Source organism: Pteropus medius, unplaced genomic scaffold (assembly GCF_902729225.1).
Source record: "Pteropus medius unplaced genomic scaffold, Ma_sr-lr_union100, whole genome shotgun sequence".
Lineage (NCBI taxonomy): Eukaryota > Metazoa > Chordata > Mammalia > Chiroptera > Pteropodidae > Pteropus > Pteropus medius.
In genome coordinates this window covers 22,808,499-22,833,459 of record NW_024344378.1, presented here as the reverse complement: position 1 = coordinate 22,833,459, position 24,961 = coordinate 22,808,499, and the positions used below count along the sequence as shown (strand labels likewise).

At 35.1% G+C, this 24,961-nt stretch overlaps 1 protein-coding gene and 1 pseudogene across 5 annotated transcripts in view; one reads left to right on the top strand and one right to left on the bottom strand.

Moving 5' to 3' along the window:
- ARHGAP19 (Rho GTPase activating protein 19) overlaps positions 1 to 20,665 on the bottom strand; it is a 51,157-nt gene extending 30,492 nt beyond the window's left edge. For all 5 annotated transcript variants that reach the window (XR_005654711.1, XM_039871631.1, XM_039871630.1 and 2 more), the window contains exons 1-3: positions 20,563 to 20,665; positions 1,264 to 1,529; positions 270 to 350 (exon numbers count right to left, since the gene is read on the bottom strand). Coding sequence is in view for 4 of the 5 variants with exons in the window: in XM_039871631.1 (XP_039727565.1) it covers positions 270 to 350; positions 1,264 to 1,529; positions 20,563 to 20,618 (403 nt within the window). In the remaining variant the exon portion in view is untranslated. The remainder of the gene's footprint in view (positions 1 to 269; positions 351 to 1,263; positions 1,530 to 20,562) is intronic.
- LOC120609970 (uncharacterized) lies at positions 6,708 to 6,826 on the top strand (annotated as a pseudogene).
- Positions 20,666 to 24,961: the final 4,296 nt, after the last annotated feature.

The window sequence follows — 24,961 nt, the reverse complement described above, 5'->3', positions numbered from 1 at the left end:
AAAAAAATGTCTCTCTAAGTCAAGAGGAAATTGTGATTTCATAGATACTATCTAATTCATATACATCTTTGAGAATAAAAAAAAAAAAATCAGTACATGAGATAAAATTTAAAAGGAAATATATTTAGAAACATGCCACCTGAAATTATTACTGATTGGTGTCTTTGTTGATGGTTAATTGGCACCTACTAACTGAAGGATGTTAGCTCTCAACAGAAAACTGACAATTCTTAATTAACAAAAAACAACAAAATTTCAAGTAGTCTTACTTTTGTGTAAATACTCAATTAGTTGGTATATCTGGGCAATGCCTTCTTCCGTCAGTGGGGATCCAAATACTACTCCTTTTTCTAAAAAAAAAAAAAAAAAAAAGATACAATAGGACAGGGCTATCTTTCCCACAAATAGTATAAAATCAGCATAATGAAAACCATTCAAGCATCCTATATTACAGTTCAGCAAATGTCTTCACAAGGTCAGAAAACAAAAGCCTTAGAGCTAGAAGTGTACCAGAAAATGCAATCAAAACAACTCTCAGTCAACTCTCTGCAAATTTAACATTAGATCGTAGGTTTCCTGGAGGTAAAGACCATCTTATTTAAGTAACAATAGCAAAAATTTTTATATTTAATTTAAAAACAAACAAAAAACAGAACTGAAGAGTCATGATTGTCAAAGCATGACAGATTATCCACTGGAATTCGTACAGGATCTGATATCTGTTACAATATTTAAACTTTTTGCTATCTTAATGATTTTCTTATATTTAATAAAATAAAATAGTACCTCTTTAATATCTTATCAAAAGCAGTGCTATAACATTTTCTGGGAAGACTTTTTTTGGGTGATTCGTAGGTATTTGCCTTATTGAAGCAGTCCATGGAATGAAAACATTTGAGAACTAACTACTACACTAAAAAAATGTTCAAACTTTCCTTATCATACTCTCTAGCTGTGTAACTTTGATTTTTTTAAATATTATTTAAGTGCAGTACTAATAGGACATGAAAATCAAGGTGCCCCTAATAACTACTTAACCTAATGATATCATCTTTCGAGAATTAATATATTTGCTTTCATTTATCTAGACTTGTCTTTTTAATTTTTATTAAAATTACTTAAGGTTTTCCTACTTATGAAAATTTTTTAAATGACCAAAAATGCTTTACAATATTAGCAACTCCTCAATGAACATGCAGATGTAAAGAGTGAAGCCCAGGGAACAGCTGAGACATGCCCACCCTTCACAGACACATCTCCTACCCTTTCGCTTGAGAGACATTAGAGATCGGAAGAATCCTGACGCTGGGCCGGCCCCACCAGGCAACTTAAGGTCCACTTCTCCCATCAGCTGAGCCAGCTCAGTTCCAGGTAAATCGATGAGCCTTGTGATATTGCTGACCACCAACTCAGTGAACGCCTCAGGTCTCTCATGCCGGAGTTTCTCCACAAAAAAGTCAGGATTGAAGATAACAGGCTGACCTCGAAGGGAAGAGTCATTGCAGATAACAAAACTGCAGATGGCATCACTGAAAAAAATTGAAACAGAAGAATCTTTGGGGGGATCATTTTAGTATGTGTTTCTCATGCCCTCTCACCCATACAATTATTTACTCTTTCTGTAGGTTAATCTACATATTTGTCTTTTCAAAAACCTAATCCTGAATCTGCTGACTGCTGAAAAGAAAACAATTTGGGCTTGTTGCTGTTTAAGCTATACCCACCTAGATTCTTAGGAATTTAGTTTAGAGAAAAGACACCAGATAGCCTCTATGATATGATCTGAATTTGCCTCTTCATTCCAGGCATATACCATAAGAAGATGTAGATCTTTACAGCCTCCCAAATCTAATAGCATAATAGTATTGGTAGTCACATAGACCACATTTCCATATTAAAAGTCTAACCTGGAATTACTACTGTTAAATGCTTATAAAACATCAGACCTGCAGCTGTTCCCCCTAACACAGCAATGCATAATCATCAAACTAAGGCTTTTTTGGAAATACAGCCAGTACTATACAGTACTTCCCATGCAGCGATCAACTGCTGATGGCACCACTTCAGGCTAGTCTCAAGTAGCACAGAAACCATGTGATAGTAAGCATGATACTATTTAAGAGCTAAATTAACTATATCTAAATAGTGTAATAGATATTTTGAAGTCAATTATCCATAGGGTTCTTTGGTTCCTGGATCCCTACACACGCAGGTATTTCCTTATAATCAACTCCCTTTAATTGAGCCAGGCACCCTTGAATTCTGTTCCTCATAACCAAAAAGACTTCACTAGGATAAAATGCACTGGTACAGGAAATAGATATTAATTAGGCCTTGCTCAGGTCCAGAAATGGATTTTATTTTAAAATCTTTCAATTCTGGATGCCTTTGGCCCCTCATCTAAGTCCAAAGTCTCCTCTGACAGATTCTTCTAAGGCACTTGGAAAAATTCTGTAGTGTTTTGTTTCTAATTTCACTATTCTATCACTGAGTAATACTCAGCAGATATGTTCTGTTGGCTCCTGATCTTAGCTGGTTTTCCACTCCTACATTACTTAGGTTATACTTCTGGCAAAGCTCCTTTGATTCTCAGAAATATTTATTTCCTTATTCTTTGTTTCCAAACACCTAACTACTGTACTCTTTTTTACTTTTAATATGTTACGTATAAGAACTGTATTATTCCATCTGTTGGAGCAGACCCATCACTGCTTGTTTGTACCCATTACCAATTACCTCTAATGATTTTGTTCTCATTCTTTTCATATAAACAGTTATCTATTATATAACCAATGAGTAGATATAACACAAGCCAGAAAGTGTAAGTCATCACATCTGTGAGTCAAAGTCAAAATTCCCTGACTCATACAAACATACTCTAAATAAAAATAATCACAACTTAAGTCTTCCACGACACTCTAGGTACCAAAGCACTGTTCCAGGAAAAATGACTCCTCTAAATATTAAATATAACTATTCTATAACACAGTTTGCAACACTTCATGGATAATTTTTAATAATGGTATAATGAAAATAAGGCATGGGTAAACTTAAAAATTCATCTCTACTTCCTTGAAAAATTACTACACAATTGAGATCAACAGCCCAAATCTTCAGTTGGTGGCTGCAAATTCCTTTTTTTCTCTAAAATGGTAATATAAGAATTCACATAAAAATTAAAAATTATAAATGTGTGTTCTCAAGCCAAAACTCATTAAAGAGAAATTAAAATGCTTGTCTCTTTGGCTTTTTTATATACTATGATAGGTTGTTTTTCTTGTATAAATTTAAAGATGCCAATGATAAGCCTATTAAAATCAAAAGCAACTTTATCCTAAATCGTTCGCAAAGCCTCTTTTTTTTATGTCAGCTTATTTCAGTCAAAAAGTAAAAGTCAATATAAAAATATTGTTTATAATCGCTGCCAATGAGAAATTACTACTCTACACAGAGCCAGAAAATCATGCAATGTGTTAGCACTGAAGAGTCTTATCATTTATCAGATCTAAACTATCATTTTATGGATTCCACATCTCTTTTAATTCTGAAAAACAGATTTCAGATCAAATTAGTTTTAACATATAAATGTACATGAATACCATCCATTATATTCCTGAAGAAAAATACATATTCATATATAACCGCCAGACCTTTATTTTATTAATATCCAGAGCAAGGCTCAACTAAGATTCTCAAATTTACATCACAGTTGACCCTCCAGCATTAAACTGGACCAAATACACAAGTGAGAAAGGAGTTAGAAGTACAGAGCCCTAGCTACATCATTTCTCAAGAGAATCCTTTCTATCTGGTGTCACCCCCAAGTCCGCTCCCTCCTAAATAGGTAAAATAGGTAGAAGAATAAATAAGTCCTAGGCTGCCCCTACCTATTCATAAGAAATACAAAAAAAAAGATAACTTGGGGGTCCTAATACACAAATAACAAACAATCTCAGTTTATTTTCCCCTTCTGCTTTTTCTCCCCTCCCTTCTCATAATCATTCACTGTTGTCTTACCTCACTTAAATTTCTTTTTTTTTTTAACAGTAGGAAAGAAAAGTTTTATTAGAAGGGAAAGTACACTTCCAGACATGGAAGTGGGCCTGAGCAAGAGGAGCATGGCTCAAAAGGCCCCACTTAAATTTCTTTAACCTAGTTTTTTCTTCTTTCTCACTTTTTCTGAGTGGAGAATCTGGCAAGACGATGTAAGGGAGAAAAAGGGTTAAAAAAAAAGTAAAATGGAAGCTGAGAGATGGAAAAACAGATATAATGGGTTATGTTTTTTAATTATCCCCACATTACAAAGCCCGCTAATCCCTTTCCACAGAATATACAAAACCACAATATAAAGCTGAGAATATCAAGAATCATAGCTAAGAATTTAAGAGATTTCTACGACTAAAGAAAAACTTGCTATATTTAAGCAAAAACAACTTCCTACCCTACAATATCTTATTTTAAAGTAAACTCTAATAAGTTTGCTCAAGTTCAAGAAAAAAAATAAATTTCTTACATAAGTGCTGAAAGCTTCTGATGAGGCATTGGTAAATTGAAGAGACAGGAAAAAAGCTTTCTCCTTGTTTATTGTGACAAAGACACCCTCCTTTCCCTTCCCCATCACAGCCTACACAAATTCCAGGCATTTTAGAGAACACAAGGGCACATTATGGGGCCTGAAAGGCGGTACTTATTAGCACTCATCTGCAAGTGGGAACAAAACAGAAATTAAATACTGGACTACTTAATTGTATTTGCCAACATATAGATGAAGCTCAACAGCAGTCTCCCATTACACGGAAAGTTGTATTAGATGAAACAATCACATAATATAACAGTATAAGGACAAGTAGTTTATAATATGGAGGGAAAGGTTATCCCTACCTCACATCATACACATACACTAAAAGTAAATTCTGGACAGAATAAAGATCTAAATATGGAAAGCCAAACTTTAAACAAGAGTGGAAGAGAAACTTTTCACTATGCTCTTGTACTTTCTATATTTTTGATTCATGTGAACATACTAAATCATAATAAATAAAGACTTTAAAAGTAATAATAAAAGCCAAACCAAAAAAAAAAAATCTATCATGCATATAAAAGGATTAGTACTTAGACTTTATCAGTATGCCTAAAATTTATAAGAAAAAGATACTGAACTCAATAGAAAATTAGTCAAAGGATCTGATTAAGTAATTCATAAAGGAAGGAACCTAAATGACTAATTAACATGCAAAGAATTTCAACTTTAGACACTATCATGGTAAAATCAATTGAAAAATGGTATCTTTCCCCATCCGTCATTTTGGCAAAGACTATCAGATTCAGACGTCTTTTTATTCCTAGTTCAATAAGTTATTTACTTATTCATAATCGTGAGTCAGTGCTTAACTTTCACCAGTATTTTTTGCATCTATTGATCATATGATTTTTCTCATTTATTTTGTTAATGTGGTAAATAATACTGATTAATTTTTTAATATTAAACCGACCTTGTGTTTTTAGAACAAACCCAATGTTGTTATGATGTATTATCGTTTTTATATGTTTAATTTAATTTGCTAATAGTTTGTTTAGGTTTCTTCATATATATTCATAAGAGAGACTGTCATGGAATTGTCCCATCTTGTATTGCCTTCATTAGGTTTTGATCAAGGTTGTGCTGGCCTTATAAATTTGGGGAGTGTGTCTTATTTTTCTATTTTCCAAAAAAGTTTATGTGAGATTGGTGTTATTTCTTCCTTAAATGTTTAGTCAAATAGGCTGATGAAACCATGTGGACCTAGAGTTTTTTTTATGAGGTTTTAAGTTATATTTCAACTTACATTGTATTATAGAGCTATTCAAATTTTCTATTCCTTCTTGTATTAATTTTGGTAAGTTATACATTTCAATGAATTTGTCCATTTCACATAAATGTTCAAATTTTATTGGCAAGAGCTCGTTTATAACATCCTCTTAGAAACTTAAATGTGTGTAGGTTCCATAGTGATGACTTCCTCTTTGTTCCTGATATTGGTAATTTATGATTTCTCTATTTTTAAATTCATGAATCTTATTAGAGGTTTATCAATTTTATTAGCTTTGTCAAGTTTCCAGCTTTTGACTTTGCTCAATTCCTCTATTACATGTTTGTTGTTTATTTCATTAATTTCTGCTCTTATCTTTATTACTGCCTTTTTTCTACTTTCTTTACTGGATTCAGAGTAAAGGCAGCACTGCAAATCAGAAGAATGAATGATCTTCTCACTAAATGGTGTTGGGACACTTGAACATCTATAGAAGGAAAAAATGAAAATCAACTCTTATCTCATACTATATACACAAGTGAATTGTAGCTCTAAAGGTGAAGAGCAAAACAATAACAGTAAAACTAGTAGAATGTGAGGTAAAAGAATATATTCTTAAACTCAAGGTAGGGAAATAATCTTTAAAAAACAAAAAATATTAATCATAAAGATTAATACATATAATTTCATTAAAATAAGAACTCATATTCTTCAAAAGACATCATTAAGAAAGTGAAAAAGCAAGCCACAGAGAGTGGGGGAAATATATCTGCAATATATATATAGCAAAAAAATGCCTCATATCCTATTATATTAAAAATTCCTACTAATTGATAAGAAAATAAGAAAAAATAATGACCCAACAGATAAACTTGCATGAGATTTCAATAAAATCTCACTTTAAAAAAGGAATAGCCAGTCTACGGCAATGCCATCCTGAACAAGCCTAATCCCATCTGATCTTGGAAGCTAAGCAAGGTCGGGCCTGGTTAGTACTTGGATGGGAGACTGCCTAGGAAGACCAGGTGCTATAGGTGTAAATAAAATAAAGTAAAATATAATATAATATAATATAATATAATTAACATAATATAATGTAATAAAAAATAAGGTATTGTAAGTTGACAAGGTCCTTGAAATCTATGAGGTCAACCAGAGTATAACTCGCCTAAAAGAAAAAAAATTAATTAAAAGAAAAAAAAGGAATAGCCAAATAGCCAATATATTCATGGAAACTAACTGCTCAGCATCATTAGATATCAAGGAAATGCAAATTAAAAAAACAATAACATATTATTATTCAACAGAATGGCTAAAATTAAAGAGATTGACATTATTGAGGTTTAGAGAAAGTTAACAGTAATTCTTTTATACTGATAGTGGAGCTATAAGTTGGTACAACCATTTTGGAACAATGGTTGGCCTTATCTACTAAAGTTAAGCAAAAGGGTACCCAGTGACCCAGCAATTCTACTCCATGACTAAAATGTGCAGCCACATGTTCAACAAAAATCACAAACAAGAATGTTCAATAAAGTTTTCATTTCTAAAAAGCCAAAATGGAAGCAAAATGTCCAGCAGGGTGGTTTATAAATTGTGGCATATATAATGGCATATCTTACAGTAATGAAAATGAACAAACTCCAGTTGTATGTACCATCAAAGATGAATCTCATATAATGATGAGCAAAATTAGTAATACACAGAGACAACTACTTACTATATAATGCCATTTACGTCAAATTTTAAAAACAGATAAAACAATAGTGTTTAGAGATACCTGCTTAAATGGCAAAATTATAGAGAAGCAAAGACGTATTTACCAAAAAATTTAGGATAACTGATACCATTGGGGGTTATAAGTAAGAGGAGGCATGAGAGCATGAGGGGAGTTTCCAGGATGCTAGCAATGTTCTTATGATTAATCACTGAACTATGGGGAAAAGAAAAGGATTCATTTGAAGTAAATATAGTAAATATTTGATTTGTTGAAGGTGGATGATAGGAAAAGAGTATTGATTATATAATTCTATATATTTGTATGTATAGTATCTTTCATGACAAAATTTTTTTAAGAAATTAAGTAGTTTTTACCTAAATTTTGCTATAACTTGATGTAAATATCACAGAAAATCAAAGTATATACAAGTGAATTTCCTCACCATAAAAGGTTTTGCACAGATGGCCAGAACCAGGAGAAGTGGTAGTTAGGTATGCAGGCATACAGAGACAGCAAAGGGCTCCAGTATTTAAATACATATACTAATCAACTATACCAGAGTGATAGTGGCAAGACCTACCCCTTAAAAAGTATAATTTTTTTTAATATAAATGTGCTTCTTTTTCAGTTGAATTTTAAATATTACTCAGATTTTCAATTTTTTTTTTATTATGGTGACTTTAGTTAACAAATTTCATTAAGTTTCAGGTGTACAATTTAGCAGTAAGGCATATATATATATATTGCATTGTGTGTTCACTGCCCATAGTTAGATTTCTTTCTGTCACCACATATTTGATCCCTTTTACCCTGTCTACCTCCTTCCTCCCCACTCACCCACTATCCTCTGGTAACTACTAGTCTATTGTCCATGTCCATGAATCTCTGTTCATTTGTCCTGTTCCTCTGCTGCTTTTAGGTTTATATCCCACATATAAGTGATATCATGTGATTTTCAACTTTTTCTGTCTGGCTTATTTCACTTAGCATGATTATCTCAAGATCCATCCACATTGTTGCAAATGGCAGTATTGCATCTGTTCTTATGGCTGAGTGTTATTCCATATATATGTACCACAGCTTCTTTATCTAATCATCTATTGTAGGACATTTAGGTTGCTTCCATGTCCTAGCCACTGTGAATAATGCTGCTATATGAACATCGGTGTGCAAATATCTTTTCAGATAAGGGTTTTCAAGTCTTTGGGGTAAACACCCAGTAGAGGGATTGCTGGATCATATGGTAGATCGATTCTTAGTTTTTTGAGGAACCTCCATACTGTTTTCCATAGTGGCTGTACCAATTTGCAGTCCCACCAGCAGTGTATGAGGGTAAGGATAATTTTTAAAACCTATTTATAGTCTGCAATGATTACTTTGACCACTAGATGGAACCCTACATGAAAAGTGATATGCTTAGTGAAGACTGGAAACAAAACCCACAGCTAAAAAATCAGTTACAGAAAAATGAAATGCAAGTGCTCTTGAGGCATGTTGAACCCATGAATCTGCAAAATCCAAGGCAGTAGAGAAAAAAAAACAACTGTATCCTGCAGATGTACTTTTAGCTGACTACTACCAAAACTGCATACCCACAAAACTAAATGTTTCTTCTCTAGTGAATGAATTGCTTAACTTGATTTGTTCTCCAAGAACCAAAACCTTGGCAACATCAAAATATGAGCTATATTTAAAGTTGTCAAAACCTGACTTACCACCCTGAGAGAAGTATGCACTCTTACTGCTTTCTCAATCCTCTGAAACATGGCTCAGAAACATGGCTTTAAATGTATCACTTTATAGAACTGTTAGAATGCATACAAGTAGTAAGCACAAGGCTGTTATTCTTCCTTTTTCCACATATCAAATTCAAACTGGTATCATGAAAGTTGCACATAAAGAAAAAGGATAAAACAAGCCGTATGTGCCCAAGCTGGCAGGGTTTTGTTTTCTTTTTTTAATAACAAAACCAGTTCAAAGTTGATAAATGGTACCATAAAAACTCAAGGAACAATACCCAATTTTTTAGACAAAAATTTTGAAACATTTATATCTTAAGGTCTGGTCTTAAGAGTAGCTGTCCGAGGTTTTGTAATATCAACCTCTTATCTGTAATTTAGATTCCAATGGTCTACAAAATATATTTGGCTGTTATATTTGATCTCAGCTTTTACTAATTTCAAACCACTAGAGCACCTTAATCTGACTTAAATTGGCAAACTATTTAGAGATGAAAGATTCCTGATTGCTTACCTCTCCACCTAAACATTTTGGAAACCTAAGATTTTGCCCTATGTAATGACAATATAATGTTCTCAGTAAAGAAGGCTAATAATTCTTCCTCAGAGTATCTATACAAATTACACATATTTACTGACATATATTTACATGTCAAGTTTTTATTCTTTTGGGTGTGACAAGAATTATTACAGTCACCCCTCTGTATCGCCACACCTGCAAAGTCAACCGACCCTGGATAAAAAACATTTGAAGGACAAATATTACCTTGTTGCCGATGTGTATTATGTAGGTAGGCCTACTATGGTCAGGTCTGCACTGAAAATGTACAGACTTTTTTCCTTGTCATTATTCTCTAAATAATATAGTATATAACTATTTACATAGCATTTGCATTGTATTAAGTATTGTTAAGTAATCTAGAGATGATTTAAAGTATACGGGAGGATGTAAGTAGGTTATATGCAAATACTACACCATTTTATATAAAGTACTTGGGCATCCATGGGTTTTGGTATGGGGGGAGGGGTCCTGGAACCAATCCCCCTGCAGATATCAAAGAATGACTCTTAATTCTGTTGCTGCCATCTCCCCTAATATTTCTCCCCCAGGCTGGTATAAAATAGGAAGTTTACTTGTATTAGAAAAGTAACACCAAAAGTCCCTATTATTTGAAGAAAGTTCTATAGTATGCTTTGCTGACTATACAGTGTCTGTCTTATCATTATCGAAAAGCTGTTTACCCCTCAAAAAAAGTAGTCAAAGCTTTAGCAGATTCTCTTTTCCTATAGACTTTAAATGCCATGAGCCTCAAGCAATCAAAATTCAAAGTATTTCTACCTATGATCAGATTAGGTTCCAAAAGACTACTTCTCAATCCACTTGTTCCAAAGTCCAGAGCGATTCTATCCAAGAGACAGCGAATGCTTTTGCTCTGGCACATGACTTGTCTTAACTACACAAGTTCACATATTGGAAATTCTTAAAGAGATTTTACATCTCAGTCTATAGTCTACGAACCAAATCACAAGTTTCTTCATCAATGAGCATTAAGAAGGTGAATTGCTTTTGAGCCAAACAAGAAATCGCAGTCATTCATGTGTCATGTAAAATCAAACTAACCATGATCTACTGAGTGCTTGTAATTTTAAGAAACTGTAAGGTATAGGACAAGAAGGTAAGCCCTTGGTCTCCAAAAGCTTAAAATTCACTAAGTACTACAAGATCCTATTTAATTTTTCTACTACCTCTATTTTCAAAAATACAAGTGGCCAATTCCAGGTGCAATTAGCACATAGCATCTAGGAGGCCCAGTAAGATAACTTTGAAAATAGGCCGCTAACAATTTTTAATTATATTTGCACATATATATTAGCCTTTTAAGCGTCATTAGTTTAAAGAGATCTTCAGGCATTTGCTAAAACTCCTTTAAATCTGGAAGTGATAATGGAACTTATTTCCCTGCAGAAAATTTTAAGCAACCACCACCTTGGGTAAATACAATACATATACTTTCCCACTCAGCACTCTGAATGGCACCAACTGTTGAGATGATGTGATATAGAAAAGATGGATTCTAATATGAGATTTTATGGTACAAGAACTATATAACATTTTTATTTCTCAACACCTAATAAGAATCTATTGTGTCAAAATATTTATGCTGTAATAAAATTTAGGCTTTATCCACTGTACTATCTTAATGCATATAGCCCAGATTCAAGTTTTTCAAAGAAAATTATTAACACAATGATTTAAGTGTATGTTTCACACTGGTGAGCTTATTTTTAATATTTAAAGCCATGTTTACTTAATGAAAAACACCAATTGAAATATGGCTGATCTCTTGCATGGGATCATCCTAACAACTAATGCAGATTGAATACCATCTAAATAAGGAGAGCTTGGTCACCAGGACAATTGCAAAAAAAATGACCTTACCAAGAGAAAAAAAAAATAACTTAGACCTTGTTTCTTGAGGGAAGAAACTATTATTGCAACCAATGGAGGGACTGGAGGGATTCCAAAATTCAGAAAACTTTAAAATGATAAATAGACAAGTATACAAAGCTAGCCATACTTCAAAGGGCTTATTACAGTGCAAGCAGTGATTTCTGAGTAAAGTACAAAGGACTTTCTTAGATAGAAAAAGTATTTGATGTTAATGTCAAGTATAATATTACTAAATGATATTGCTGTACACTTTCTTGGTTTCGGATCTTCCCTTATTTCTTAGTTTCCTGTTACTTGGTGAGTTTTTCTTTAGTTTTGCTGTTATTCCTTACTTGGTTTTATTTTTGTAATTGTGTTCAGTATGAAAATAAAACAAGTAGGGAAGTAAACATACAGTGTAAATATATATATGCCTTACTGTTAAAGCGTACAGGTGAAACATTGGATTTCATTAACCAATGTCACCATAAAAAAAATAATTAATTTAAAAAAATAAAAATAAAACAAGTGAAGAACTTTTCATTATATAATCCCAGTGTCATTCTTTGGTTACAATTTCTAAATAATGAGGTTCTCCAATCCCCAAAAGTATCATTATTGTAAATGTAGCTGTCATTATAGTGGCATGTAATTACAAATTTAATATTAAGAATTATGTGATTTCTATATTTCACTCATAAATTTTTTTCTCTTTATTGATATTGATAGAACCTAGCTGAGACACCTTTGTCTCTAACTGGAGATAAAGTATGCCAAATAATGTTTTACTTCTTTATTATAACGCATTTCTGAAACTTGGGCAAAAATCAACCAAATCATTTTAATTTCCTATGAAAAACTAAAATAACAAAAATAAAATTGAAATCATACCATCAGGAATTTTTTTGAAGTAAATGTAGCTTTACATGGTATGTTGGACAATATTTTCTTTTAAACTGGGGAAAGTTTATGTTATAGATTGGCTCAGGTCATTATTGTATTTTTTTAATCTTACTGAGTCCCAAGAAATTAGTTTTATGCTACGTAATATGCTCTGGTTAGTAAGCAAAAGAAATAAAGCCCAGACTTAATTAAGTTAATTTAAGGTTATATACTTTTGAAGAAAACATCTCATTTTCATACTTGTGAATATAAACAATATTTTAATTACATGTTAATTCTTCAAACACTCAAGGGTTGATAATACAACATAACCAAACTCAACTGGCAGGAGACTGAATTTTTCTTTTTTTGCAGTTGTTTCATTTTTGCAATAACAAAATGTTGGCGGATAGCTTTCAGGTATAATTCAGCCTGACAAATCACCTGTATTTAATTTGGTAACTGATATTGTTATTTACATTTTCATCTTATTATCTTAAAAGCTATGGCTTTATACAGTCTTAAAGTTATGAATTTGATACTAACACATTTCCCATTATAAAATGTCATTAACTGTCATTAACCCACTCTATATTTGAATAATCATTTATAAAGTAGAACACAAAAGTTGTGAGTATCTAATGAAATTATTTTTTTCTCCCTCATCAATAGTTTTATACTTAATGGTTTTCCTAAAATATTTTAAATACTAGCTAGAGACCATAACACAAAAGATGCACGGCAAAGAAAATAAAAGCTCCAAGAATTCACAAGTAGGAGAGAGGCTTTCTCCCTTATACAAGAGTCGAGATTTGAGCTAGGTCTTAAAGATGAATAGAGTTTGAACAGTGAAAAAAAAAGTAGTACTGAAATGAGGGGCTTTTTGGTTTGTTTTTTAAAGAAACATAAAATGCTTTCTCCACACTCTAGTGGCAAGCCCTTTTCAAAACATAACTTTAGACAAAGAGAAGTGCACAGGGGAGTTACAGAGATACAAGTGAACATCAGCTGTCTGTGCTACCCAACATCAATTTCCCCCTTCCTCTGGTAACAGCATCCCTAGTTTCCTATGAGTATTAACCTCTCCCCATCTTTCAATCTACATGGTTTGGTGGGGTGAACCTACTCCCTGGGCACCAAATGTAAGCAATTGACCCAGACATAGCTAATCGAAACATTCTGTCCTCCTCACTGACTGAGGAAAAGACCGACAAGCCAAATCAGGACAAAAGGACTCAATTCCAGGATTCACTAGAAGCTAAGATTGCTAAACTGGTGGAATGTAAGACTGAAGCTGTTGGTAGTCCATTACTGCCATCTTTTGTGGAGAACCTGCCTTCAGATGAAGCAATTACAGAGAAAATCAGATCTAAGAGCCAGAGACAGATGCCTAGTGACACTTTGAGATTTGAGATTATCAATACAGATTAAGCTATTCCCCTGACTTTTCGGTTTCTTGAGCCAATTAATGTCTCCTTTTACTTAAGCTAGTTTAAGTTGAAGCTCTATCACATTTAACTGCAAGAATCCTTATAAATATAAATATATAAAACTGTTTGCCCCCCTGGTATGAGTCAGAAACCTCCTTTCCCCATATCCATCTTCAGAAGACAGAGTAGTCATCTTGGGTGCCCTGCCTCCCTGTCTCCTTGGGATAGTCTTGCTTTTTGCTGAGCTTAATATCGCCACTGCCTCCAAAGCCTGCCCCAAGTGGCTGTGGCTGGCAGCCTCTACTAGAAAGTCGCCCTCTCTGCATTTTCCTTTTTTAATTTTTGTCTTATCTCTCGTGCTTCTCCACTCCATACCATTATTCCAATGCTTCTCAGTTTTTCATAAACCAGTTTTGGTTTTTCTTACAAATGTGAACTTCCATTCAGCCAAATGCACCAATCAAAGTGCACAGCATACAGCCTTTGGTTCTTCAGCTTACCTTATTTCAGCTATTTTTATTGTTCCACATTATTCAAAGGTTCTTTAAAGAAATAACAAAATTTCCAAGCTTAACGCTCTGTTATGTCAAACAACTGATGCTGCTATTAAATCTAAATTCAGAATAAGAGGATATTGCTCTGATAATTGTAACTAAAAACTATCCTTGTTCAACAGATTCATGTGTAATAAATGCCCACCCCTAAATAGAAATGTAGTGTTTTAAATTTTTATATGTGTGTGTGTGTGTTTCAGGATCATTACAAACACAAATTTCTAAAACTTCATAACTACATACCAGTAGCCCCATGTAAAAAGCTAAGGAAAGAAATGTCAAAGTTGCTTGCTCAAAGACACGTACTGCTTTATTTGAGCGAAAAGTATCAATAAACAACATACCCTCCAGGATCTTTGCAAGTTTGAAACAGCAGAGATAAATAAGGTAATACAGTATAAAACATCAGCATGCCTCAAAAAAATAAAATATAAACAATAGTTGTTAACTGTTTTGCTTCAGGCTCGATGTTCCAGGAAACTGTCATTCCATTTGGAATGCATATAGACTTTTACAAGATTACAAGCAAGTAAGTGTCTCAGTGTAAATTTACACTGCCAATTACTTTCTTGTCCTCTCTAATTTGTTTCCAGCCCTCATTCATTCAGATCCTACACACCACCTCATACTTTTCTATAATTAGACTTAGGAAGCGCTCCAGAAAGGGTAGCATTGAACTTGGAGATAAAATGATTCTCTGCATGCAACAGTTAACAATTTATTGCCTCTCACCTGTCATTGCCTACTCTGCGAAAATGGAGCTGGAGCCTTTAAATAGATTTCTTTTGCCAGCTGGCACAATGTTAAGCATTATTATTAATAAAGACCACTGGAGAGACACTTCAGGAAGAAGGGCCTTTCCCTTTCTGATTCCAGCGTGCTCCTCTAGGCAAGTTCCTGCAGTGTGCGTGTGAAGCTTCTTCAGCACCCAGCTCCGGCCAGCTTCTCCAAGTGATAAGACTCTTGCAGTATTCAGCAGTCTGCAGCACCCATGAGGAAGTAGCTTTCCAAGGCTCCTTTCTATAAACAAATAGCTTTCCGCAGTACCCTAATGGGTGGATTTCTAGCAGTTTCCATAAAGTGCATTTCCAACAAGTTCCACCACAGCAATTTCTCTGCCATTCAGTGAGCCATCGCCATGCCCTTTCCAACAAGGTCCAGACTTCTGCCCTAGAAGGGCTCTTCCTTACACATTCTATCTCAGTCCTAAGAATTAGAGCCGATTGTTTCCTAACCTCCTCCGCAGCTTTATTAAAGTATAACTGACGAGTAAAAGTGTAAGATATTTAAAGTGTACAACGTGATGATCTGACATGCATAAACATTGTATAGCTGATTCTGATATATATTTGTATATTCTTTAGAGATCTCTTTACTTCTTACTAGCCAATCCCTTGTTACTCTAATGCCGTTATAGTTAATAACTCTATATTAAACATTTAATATAAGCATTGAATGTTTATACTAAACATTCAAATTACTGTATAGTTTCTTGGTCCTAATTGAACACTGATATATCAGCTAAAATTAGCAAAACATCAACACCAAACAGATGGAATTTCTAGAGACAACCCATCCTAAAAGGTGGATAATAAACCGTAGTTAAGAGGGTTCACTCCAGGTAACCAGGGGTTATCGCCAGGAATAAAGTGCTGATTTAAAAAAAAAAAAAAAAGAAAGAAAGAAAGAAAGCAATAATCAAGTATAATGTGTCTCTCTCAACGATAAAATGTGCTAGCAACCTGACATATATACCTAGTACACTTTTTATGCAAATTATCCACTTGGCATATATCAATTGGCTTCTTATAAGCATGAATTGAGTCAGTGTCCCCAAATCCATCTAATGGTTATAATCATTTCTGAACTTGCAAGTCAAACAAAAAATAAAGATCCTGATTCTCTGAGGACCTTCCACACAACCAACCAGCAATCTCTTTTAACATTTTTTTAGTCTCACAAGCTCTAAAACCAAAGGTTAGAGGTAAAGAAAGGTGAACCACTTACCAGTTTATGCAGATAATTTTAAATTCTAATTTTGTTCTTCCCCACTTCTTCCACCAAGGCTGGCCTTAACTACAAACACAATGATCAAACTCTCTAAGTCAGATAATTGATAAAAATGTAAAATAAAGATTCAGATTCAAGAAAGATCCCTAAAGAATCTATTCTTCATTACCCTTCAGATAGAATTTGACAGCACAAATACAAAACTCAATTCAGATATTTAAACCATATTTTCCCACTTAACTTGTTCATATGAGAAAAGACGAGCCTTCCTAAGAGCAATAAAGGTTCCATCTATCACTTTTCTTGAAGGGCCACATTGCTGTCTTAAGAGAAAGAACAATATAACAAAAAAGGCTTCAGGAAGTCATGTGTTTAGTCACCAATATTCCATACTCTAATGTGTATGTAAATTAGCAGGATACAGAACCCTCTCTCCATCTTCAGGCACCTTCCATATCCTCCACGAACATTTCCAAAATGGAATGCAAGCATCCCACAGTCTGCTCCTAAGCTTCCTGCTGTTCCTAAATTCCAGAAGCAGGCTTGAGCTCCAAAACTTGGACACTGATGGCATATTAACTGTCACCAATTATCACTATCACAGCTTGCTTTGCCTCTCTTTACCCATATATGTTTCTTTTTGCTTTCTCTGGTTCATAACGGGTTTCTTTTTTTCCATTGAATGTTTAGGTTTAAAAGCCTGTGACTCTTTGTTATCAATTTCCCCTCTTCATCTAATAATAGTTAGCACTTTCTTTTTATGTCTCTTTTCAATTCAAAGATCACTGAGCTGGACTTTCCTAGGCCAAGTATGTGAGGAGGTGGCTATATTTCATTTCCTACTTTAGCTTTTTCTCTCTTTGACCCGTAAGAGTGTCATTATTTTTATACTACTACTGGTAGGGTGGATAACTTCTATTTGCGGATTCCCCTTTAGTACAATCCACTTAATTTGAAGGTATAATTAGTGAAGTGAGTTAAATTTTAAAACATCATTCTATCCGACAAAGGCCAGAAATAGAGGGAAGGGGGTGTTTATCATCAAAAGGACAAAATATAACCTGGAAATGGACAGAGCAATTTTTTCTTACTTAATTCTTGGATTAAACAATTTAAAGCATTTCTAATTATTAGGAGAAGGCTTCAAATAACGATGAAGAAACAGAAAACTAGACGGTTCTAAACGATGATCACAAATTCTCCATTCAACATGCAATAATGAATGTACAACATAGGGAAAATAATCAACATTATTGTAATAACATGTATGATGACGGATGGTTACTAGACTTACTGCAGGGACATGGTAAGGAATATAAATATCAAATCACTATGTTGTACACCTGAAACTAATATAAAATTCTATGTCAGCTATATTTTAATTTAAAAAACATACAAACACATATTGCTCTGTGCAAATCAGCCAATTCTTTCCTCTTCTTTATAGAATACAAGGGGCCACACCATTGACAGAACATTAGAAAGGTTACTATCTTCAGGACAAAAAAAAGAATTCGTATTTATTACCATAAAGTAATATTTTATATATAAGAAACAACGAAGACTATTATTCACTCATTATTGACCACCTACATAAAGCTAAACTAAGCTAAGTTGGAAATACGTAATAAAAATATACATGTGACCTGCCCCCAAAAAGCCTTACAGAAACCCAACTTCTCTTTTACAACTGGAATCGAGAACATGGACTCTGTGAATCACGTAACTAATACTATCACAAAATTTGCATGCAATTGGCAATATCCTTTAAAGGAATTCAAACTATTTCTATTACAGAATAGTATTTTTGTCTTCAGGTTTTCATCACAATTCAAGATTTTACAGCAGGACGAGGGATGATCTAATCAAATTTATTACTCTCGTCTACAGTTTCCAGGCAAAAATAGTCAACTAGTTATAAACAGCTCCAAGAGTGGAACTCTTCTCTAAAAAAAATTAAATTAAAAAAAATAATAAATAAGAAAATAAATTACACATTCAACCATGCCCATCTCAGCTAGGGAAAGAGCTCAGTGCCCGTTCATAAAACCTGCTTCAGTATAAACGGCACCAAGAGACACCAAACTAAAGAGTTTTACTCATTTACCGGCAAGGAATGTAAATAAGCTCACTCTACTGAATTCTAATATATATGTAATCAATTAAGACAACTAAGGTCTCAAGGCTGGGGCAAGACCAGCTGGAAATTCTTTCTAAGAAATACTAAATTTTGATGTGCTTGCTTAGGAGAGAATGGGTCTGTAGAAATAAAGTAATGATTTCCTAAACTACAGATCCCTCTGATCTGTTCTTTAGTTGTTCTAGGAAAAAGAAAATTTCTTAAGTATTGAGTGGTTATTATCTGTGGTACTCAGTGCTATGAGCTTTAAAAGAAGTGTCTAATTAAATCCAGACATCTTCTGGAAAAGACATCACTACATCCATTTGCAAATGAAAAAACTTAAGCTGAAAGAGGTTTAAAAATTGGCCAGAGCATTCTATTCTTTTTGGTGCTATTGTAAATAGGATTGTTTTCCTAATTTCCTTTTCAAATAGTTCATTGTATATAGAAATGCAACTGATTTTTGTATGTTGATTTGCATTCTGCAACTTTACTAAATTTGTTTATTCTAAGTTTTTTGTTAGTAGTTTTAGGATTTTCTATACATAAGATCATGTCTGCAAACAGGGACAATTTTTCTTATTCCTTTCTAATCTAGATGCTTTTTACTTTTCTTTTTCTTGACTAATTGCTCTGGCTAGGACTTCCAGTACTATGCTGAATAGAAGTGGCAAGAGTGGGCATCCACGCCTTGTTCCTGAGATATCATTTCACAGTGTCACTGTCAGGATGACTATTGTAAAAAAAATTAAAAAGACAAGTGTTGGAGAGGATGAGAAGAAACTGGAACTTTTGTACAGCTGGTGAGAATAATTGTATGGTGTAGTTGCTATGGAAAATAGTATGAAGGTTTCTCAAAATATTGAAAATACAACTATCATATAACCCAGCAATCCCACACCTAAAAGCATTGAAATCAGGATCTGAAAACAATATGAGCACTCCCATGTTCACTGAGGCACAATTAACAATAGCCAAGATATGGAAACAACCTAAATGTCCATGGACAGATGAATGGATAAGCAAAATGTGGTATATATATATAGAATATTACTCATCTGTTAAAAATAAGAAATTTCTGCAGTATGTGACAACATGGATGAACCTTGAGGACATTATGCTAAGTGAAATAAACCAGAAGGACAAATACTGCATGATACCACTTATATGAGATATCTTAAATAGTTAAATTCATAGAATTAAAGGGTGTAATAGTGGTTCGCAGGGACTGGGGGAGGGGAAATAGAGTTACTACTTAACAGGCATAAAGTTTCAGTTAAGCAAGATAAAAAATTCTTGAGATCTGCTGTACAACATTGTACCTATAGTCAACAATACTGTAATGTACACTTAAAAATTTGCTAAGAGGGTAGATCTCATGTTAAGTGTTCTTACCACAATAAAAAAAAAAAAATTTTTTTTAACTGGCCCAAGGACTCAAATCCTTTTCTGACACCCAAATCCGTGCTGACTTAACCATATAAACTGACTCAGAGCAGATTCAAAAGTACTGACAGCGCTCTCTACCAGCGCTGTGTGACGTTGGGGAATTCGTTTAACAGCTCTGGGCTTGAGTGTTCTCAACATCAAGATGAGTCTCAGCGTAAAGGCAGGCAGCGCTGCCACCACCAACTGATCAGTTTGCAGCCAACGCTCAGGGTGGACCTCCCATGAGCATCAGCAGGACTGAGCGCGGTTCCGACTAAAGCCCAACTCTGGGCGAGACCAGGGCGCCTCAGCCCCCATAAGCGCCAGGGTGCGAAACGCCATGGGAGGACGGCACAAAGCCCGGCCCCGCTGGGTCACCCTGACCCAAAGGAAAGGCGTCAGTACGACCAGCCCACCGCCTCGTTTCCTAGGCAGCTGGACCAAAAATTCGGCTCACCTCCGACCGGATTCGCGGGCTGGCACCTCCCCTTCACTCCGCGCCTCAGTCGCCATCTTAGTCAGCAAACTTCTCTCACCGCCCTCCCTCAAGCCCCGCCCCCACGCCTTTGAATTGGCTAAGGTGTTCTCCCTTCTTCCACACGATTGGATAATTTGACCGCCCCTTCTTAACCAGAACAGTTTCGTGGTATTATTGGTTTATTCAAATAGCTAACCGTCATTGGTCGCCCTCTGCACTGGCGGAATAGAAAGGTGTTGGGTTGAAGATGAGACTTAGCCCCGAGGCATTTCGGGATTTGTAGTTTCTCATTTTGATTAACCCTTCAGATTCCACTGACTTTTAGTTCAAGTCAGATATCCGCAGCCTACGCCCAAATTTTGACCTGATGTATAAATCTCAGAACTACAGAACTGTCCAATTTGCAAGTGACTTTAAAAGTCATTTTCTAAAATGCAAAATTTCGTTTTCTGTCTTGACACAGTGAAATACCTAGACGGGTAGGTAGAGAGTGGCAACCAAATACTGTTAAATTTAGTTCACAGTCCGCTTTCTCCAGATGGTCACACAGCACAATGGTAGGTCACTTATGCTTCATTCCACCCGCTCCCTTCCGGCTTCCCAGAGAACACACATAGTTTGCCTCACTGGTCTAAATCATGGAACCAAAACCTGCATAACTTTGTCCCTGGCTGAGCTGTATTCCTCAATGGTAGAAATAACCATAATTATGCTTGCCCTTTCTGCCTCATGGGCTTCTGGTAAAGATTAACTGAGGCAACAGATATGAGAACATTGTAAACTTAGGGCATTCATTTTTTTTTCTGCATTTTTTTTTATACTAATTTTTTTCTAGATATTTTTCTGTTCTGAGATCCCTTCACCTGAGGTTCTCCCAGCACTCTCTTTTTCACTAAGCTCTATCCACACGTTTCAGTTTCTCAACAAACTCTTCCCTACCTGAGTCTTTGCACATGTTGCTTGTTCTGGCTAGCTCATTTTTCACTTTATTATCTTGCATATCTCAGCTTAAATGTCACTGGTTCAGATGCCTTCCATGGCCCCCACTGTGTAAATCAATTCCCCTACTAAAATTTCACACAGCACTCTGTACTCTTCCTTCATAGGTCTTATAACAATTCATAATTATATAGTTTTGTGACCCTATGTTTCATGTGAGGGTTCCCAGCTAGACTTCCTGCCACAAGTAGGCAGAAACTACATCCATTTTGCCTTGGCATCTGGGCCATAGTGGCCTTTCTATAAATATCTTTGGAACAAATTAATAAACAAGTCCTCAGACTATATTATCCCAATCAAAAAATGAATCACATGTTCTAATAAATTATTTCAATTGACAAGAATTTATATTAAAAGTTCGATGAAAGTGTCAGAGAAAATTTCATTTAGTTTTATGTTTAACGAATTGTTTTTAATGAACAAATATATGAAAAGAAACACAAAATTCAACAAACATGTATGAACCAAGTTTTTTTTTTTCCTGGCTCCATGACACCAATTGATTGATTGAAATTGATTATTTCTCACAAAAGAAATGTTTAAAACTTTAAAATATAGCCAGTAGGAAGAATACCACATAACTATATTTCTGGTTCATCTGTTTTGATGACATTTTTATACAAAGTTCTTAATGTTTGAGGACATACAGCACAGTAGTTAAGAGCATGGAGTTAGTGAGGCTAAGTTCAAATCCTGGCTCCATCATTTCTAGCTGTGTGACCTCAGGCAAATTACTTAACTTTCTGATTTAATTTCCTCTTCTGTAAAATGAGGATAATAATCATCAGAGGGGTACTGTGAAGATTAAATGAGAAAATCTCTGAAAAGCTGCTTAGCAACACAGTATCTGGCACATACCAACACTAGATAAATATTCAAGGGGACATGATGAATACTAAGAATGCTTAACTCCCTTCTCAGATAACACTTCTATCTCCAATGCTGTGTGATAAGGACCATACATTACACTACAATACATGCAGTTTAATCAGTTACTATGTAGAGAGGACTGTTTCTCCTCAAAATCTGACTTCTGATTAAAAGCAAGTATCATTGCTGAGTACTATAAAAGTGCCACCTCCCAGCTGACAAATCTGCACACCATGTTTCTGCAAGGGTGTCATGGCTCCCTGAAATCACCCTTACTCCATCTAGGTACTATGTGTCAGCCTGTTGATAAGCATAGTTGTACAGAAGGAATTCATGAAAGTTCAGAAGGTCATCTTGTTTCCAACAGCCTGGCTGAACCAAAGGTCACTGAAAAAAGTGGCTCCAGTCCTCAAGGAGTTTATAATTGACTCAGGGAGACAAAATGAACACACATAAAATCATATACAACAGAAGACAGTTTAGAATTATGGAGGGCTAAATATCAAAACAGAGAATAGATTCCTAAGAATTCAAAAGTATGGAGAAGTGAAGGAGGCCAGGACTCTCAGGGATAGTTTATTAATTTTTCAAAAGATACTTATAGAGCAAGGGCATGGACATGAATCTGCTACAAAGGTCACTGCAAATCCATCTACCTACTCCAACAGACTTCAAGCTTTGGGGGCAGAACTGGTGTTCTAATCATCTTTGTGTTTCCAGGCCCTAGCCTCAATGGATGGGGGAAAAGAGAGGGAGGAAAGTTGGAGAGAAGTAGAAGAAGCGACACGATAAAAGAGAAAGAGAAGGAAGATCTATGCCCATGACCCCCACCCCAACACTGTCCTCTCCATACCCTGACCTCTAACCTCACCCTCCAACAATGCAAGTGACTTGCAGTACCTGGATGAATCTTTATGTTTTCCACTTTTGTTCTTGCTGTTCTCTCTGCTTAAATTAAAGCAGGACGTTCTGATGCCCACATCAAAGTATAAAAGTATCATGAGCACAACGAGCATTTCTGAGCCTTCCATCAGTATTGAGACTGTTAGGGATGGAGTGAGGGTGCCTATTGAGCATTAAAAAAAAAGACTAAAAGGTATATTGTTCATTCTCTTATCAAACTGGCCAATAGCCCACCCAAATATCATTCGTGCACCAGCAATACCCATTTTTCCCCCTTTCTTTGCCAACTAACTTGTATTTGTTATGATGAAGTCTTTGAAATCATTATTTTAATGGCTTTCCCATCACCTGTTAATATTTAGCTCTTTTCTTTTTATGTTGTTTAATTACACAAGTAATACATAAAGACATTTTTCTTGTAAAAAAAATTTCAATTACAGGTAAAATTTCCCTTGTCTACCATTCCTACATTCTAGTTGCTCCTCTGAGAAGCCACTATTTTCAGTTTGATATGCTAATTTCCAGATCATTTTCTATATAATACATTTATTCGACAAATATTTATTGAATGTCTACTATGTACCAAGCACTGTTCAAGACTTGAAGATACACATGTGAACAAAACAAAGTCCCTCTCTTGTGGCATTTCATTCTAATGGTAACACACATACATAAATACATTAGTTTAATTTTTAGAGAAATGGTGATATACTGTACATATTGTCCTTATATGTATGTCTTGGATATCTTTCTATGACAGTGCACATAGACTGCTATTACTCTTTTGAACTGCTGTGTAGTATTCCTCGTTACATATGTTCTCTGATTTATTTAAACCATCCCCATCAGTTGTACATTTAGGTTTATGTCCATCTAGGTTGCAAGCACTGGAAACTGCCTTTGGCTAACCTAACAGAAACCGAATTTGTTGGAAGGATACTAGGTTGAAGGACCAGCAGGAAGAAAGGGGGTTAGGACTCCAGACTTCCAGCCAAGGTCATGCTATTCAGTGCCACTTGACTCTCAGCACAGTCATCCCTCTGCTGATTTTCCATCTGTCCTTTGGTCTCTGTGTCACTCTCTGCAGAGGAAATCATGACTGAGAACATCTGATTGGCTGAGCCTAAGTAGCATGCCTCCACTCTTCTGCAGGAAGAAAAGCCCTGTGTCCCATCGAAGTGGGAAATTACCCCAAAAGGGGAAAAAAATTGAAGGACATTGTGTGCTACAAAGCATTCCTGTTTTTTTGCTTCCTGGGGCACCGGTTTATTTTGGGTTGTGGCATATCCTTCAGTCTCCTTCAGACACATCAAAGACTAACATCTACATTATTCCATTTGCCCAAAAAAGAAAACTGTTTTCAGCTTTGTTATGGAATCCTCTTCAAGACTGGCCACAGGGAGAGAGCGTAGGGGAGGGAACTCAATGAGGCCAACGAAAGAGGAACCAATTCCATGCAGCTGAAAATGACCCAGTTCAGGGCTGGAACCCCTGGAGGTAAAAACTCTCCCAGGTGAATAAGCTTGGACACAGCCAGGTTACTGGCAAGAGGCTCGCTGAGAAAAGGCCTGGAAGCACATGCAGGCACAGAGCATTGTGGGATTCA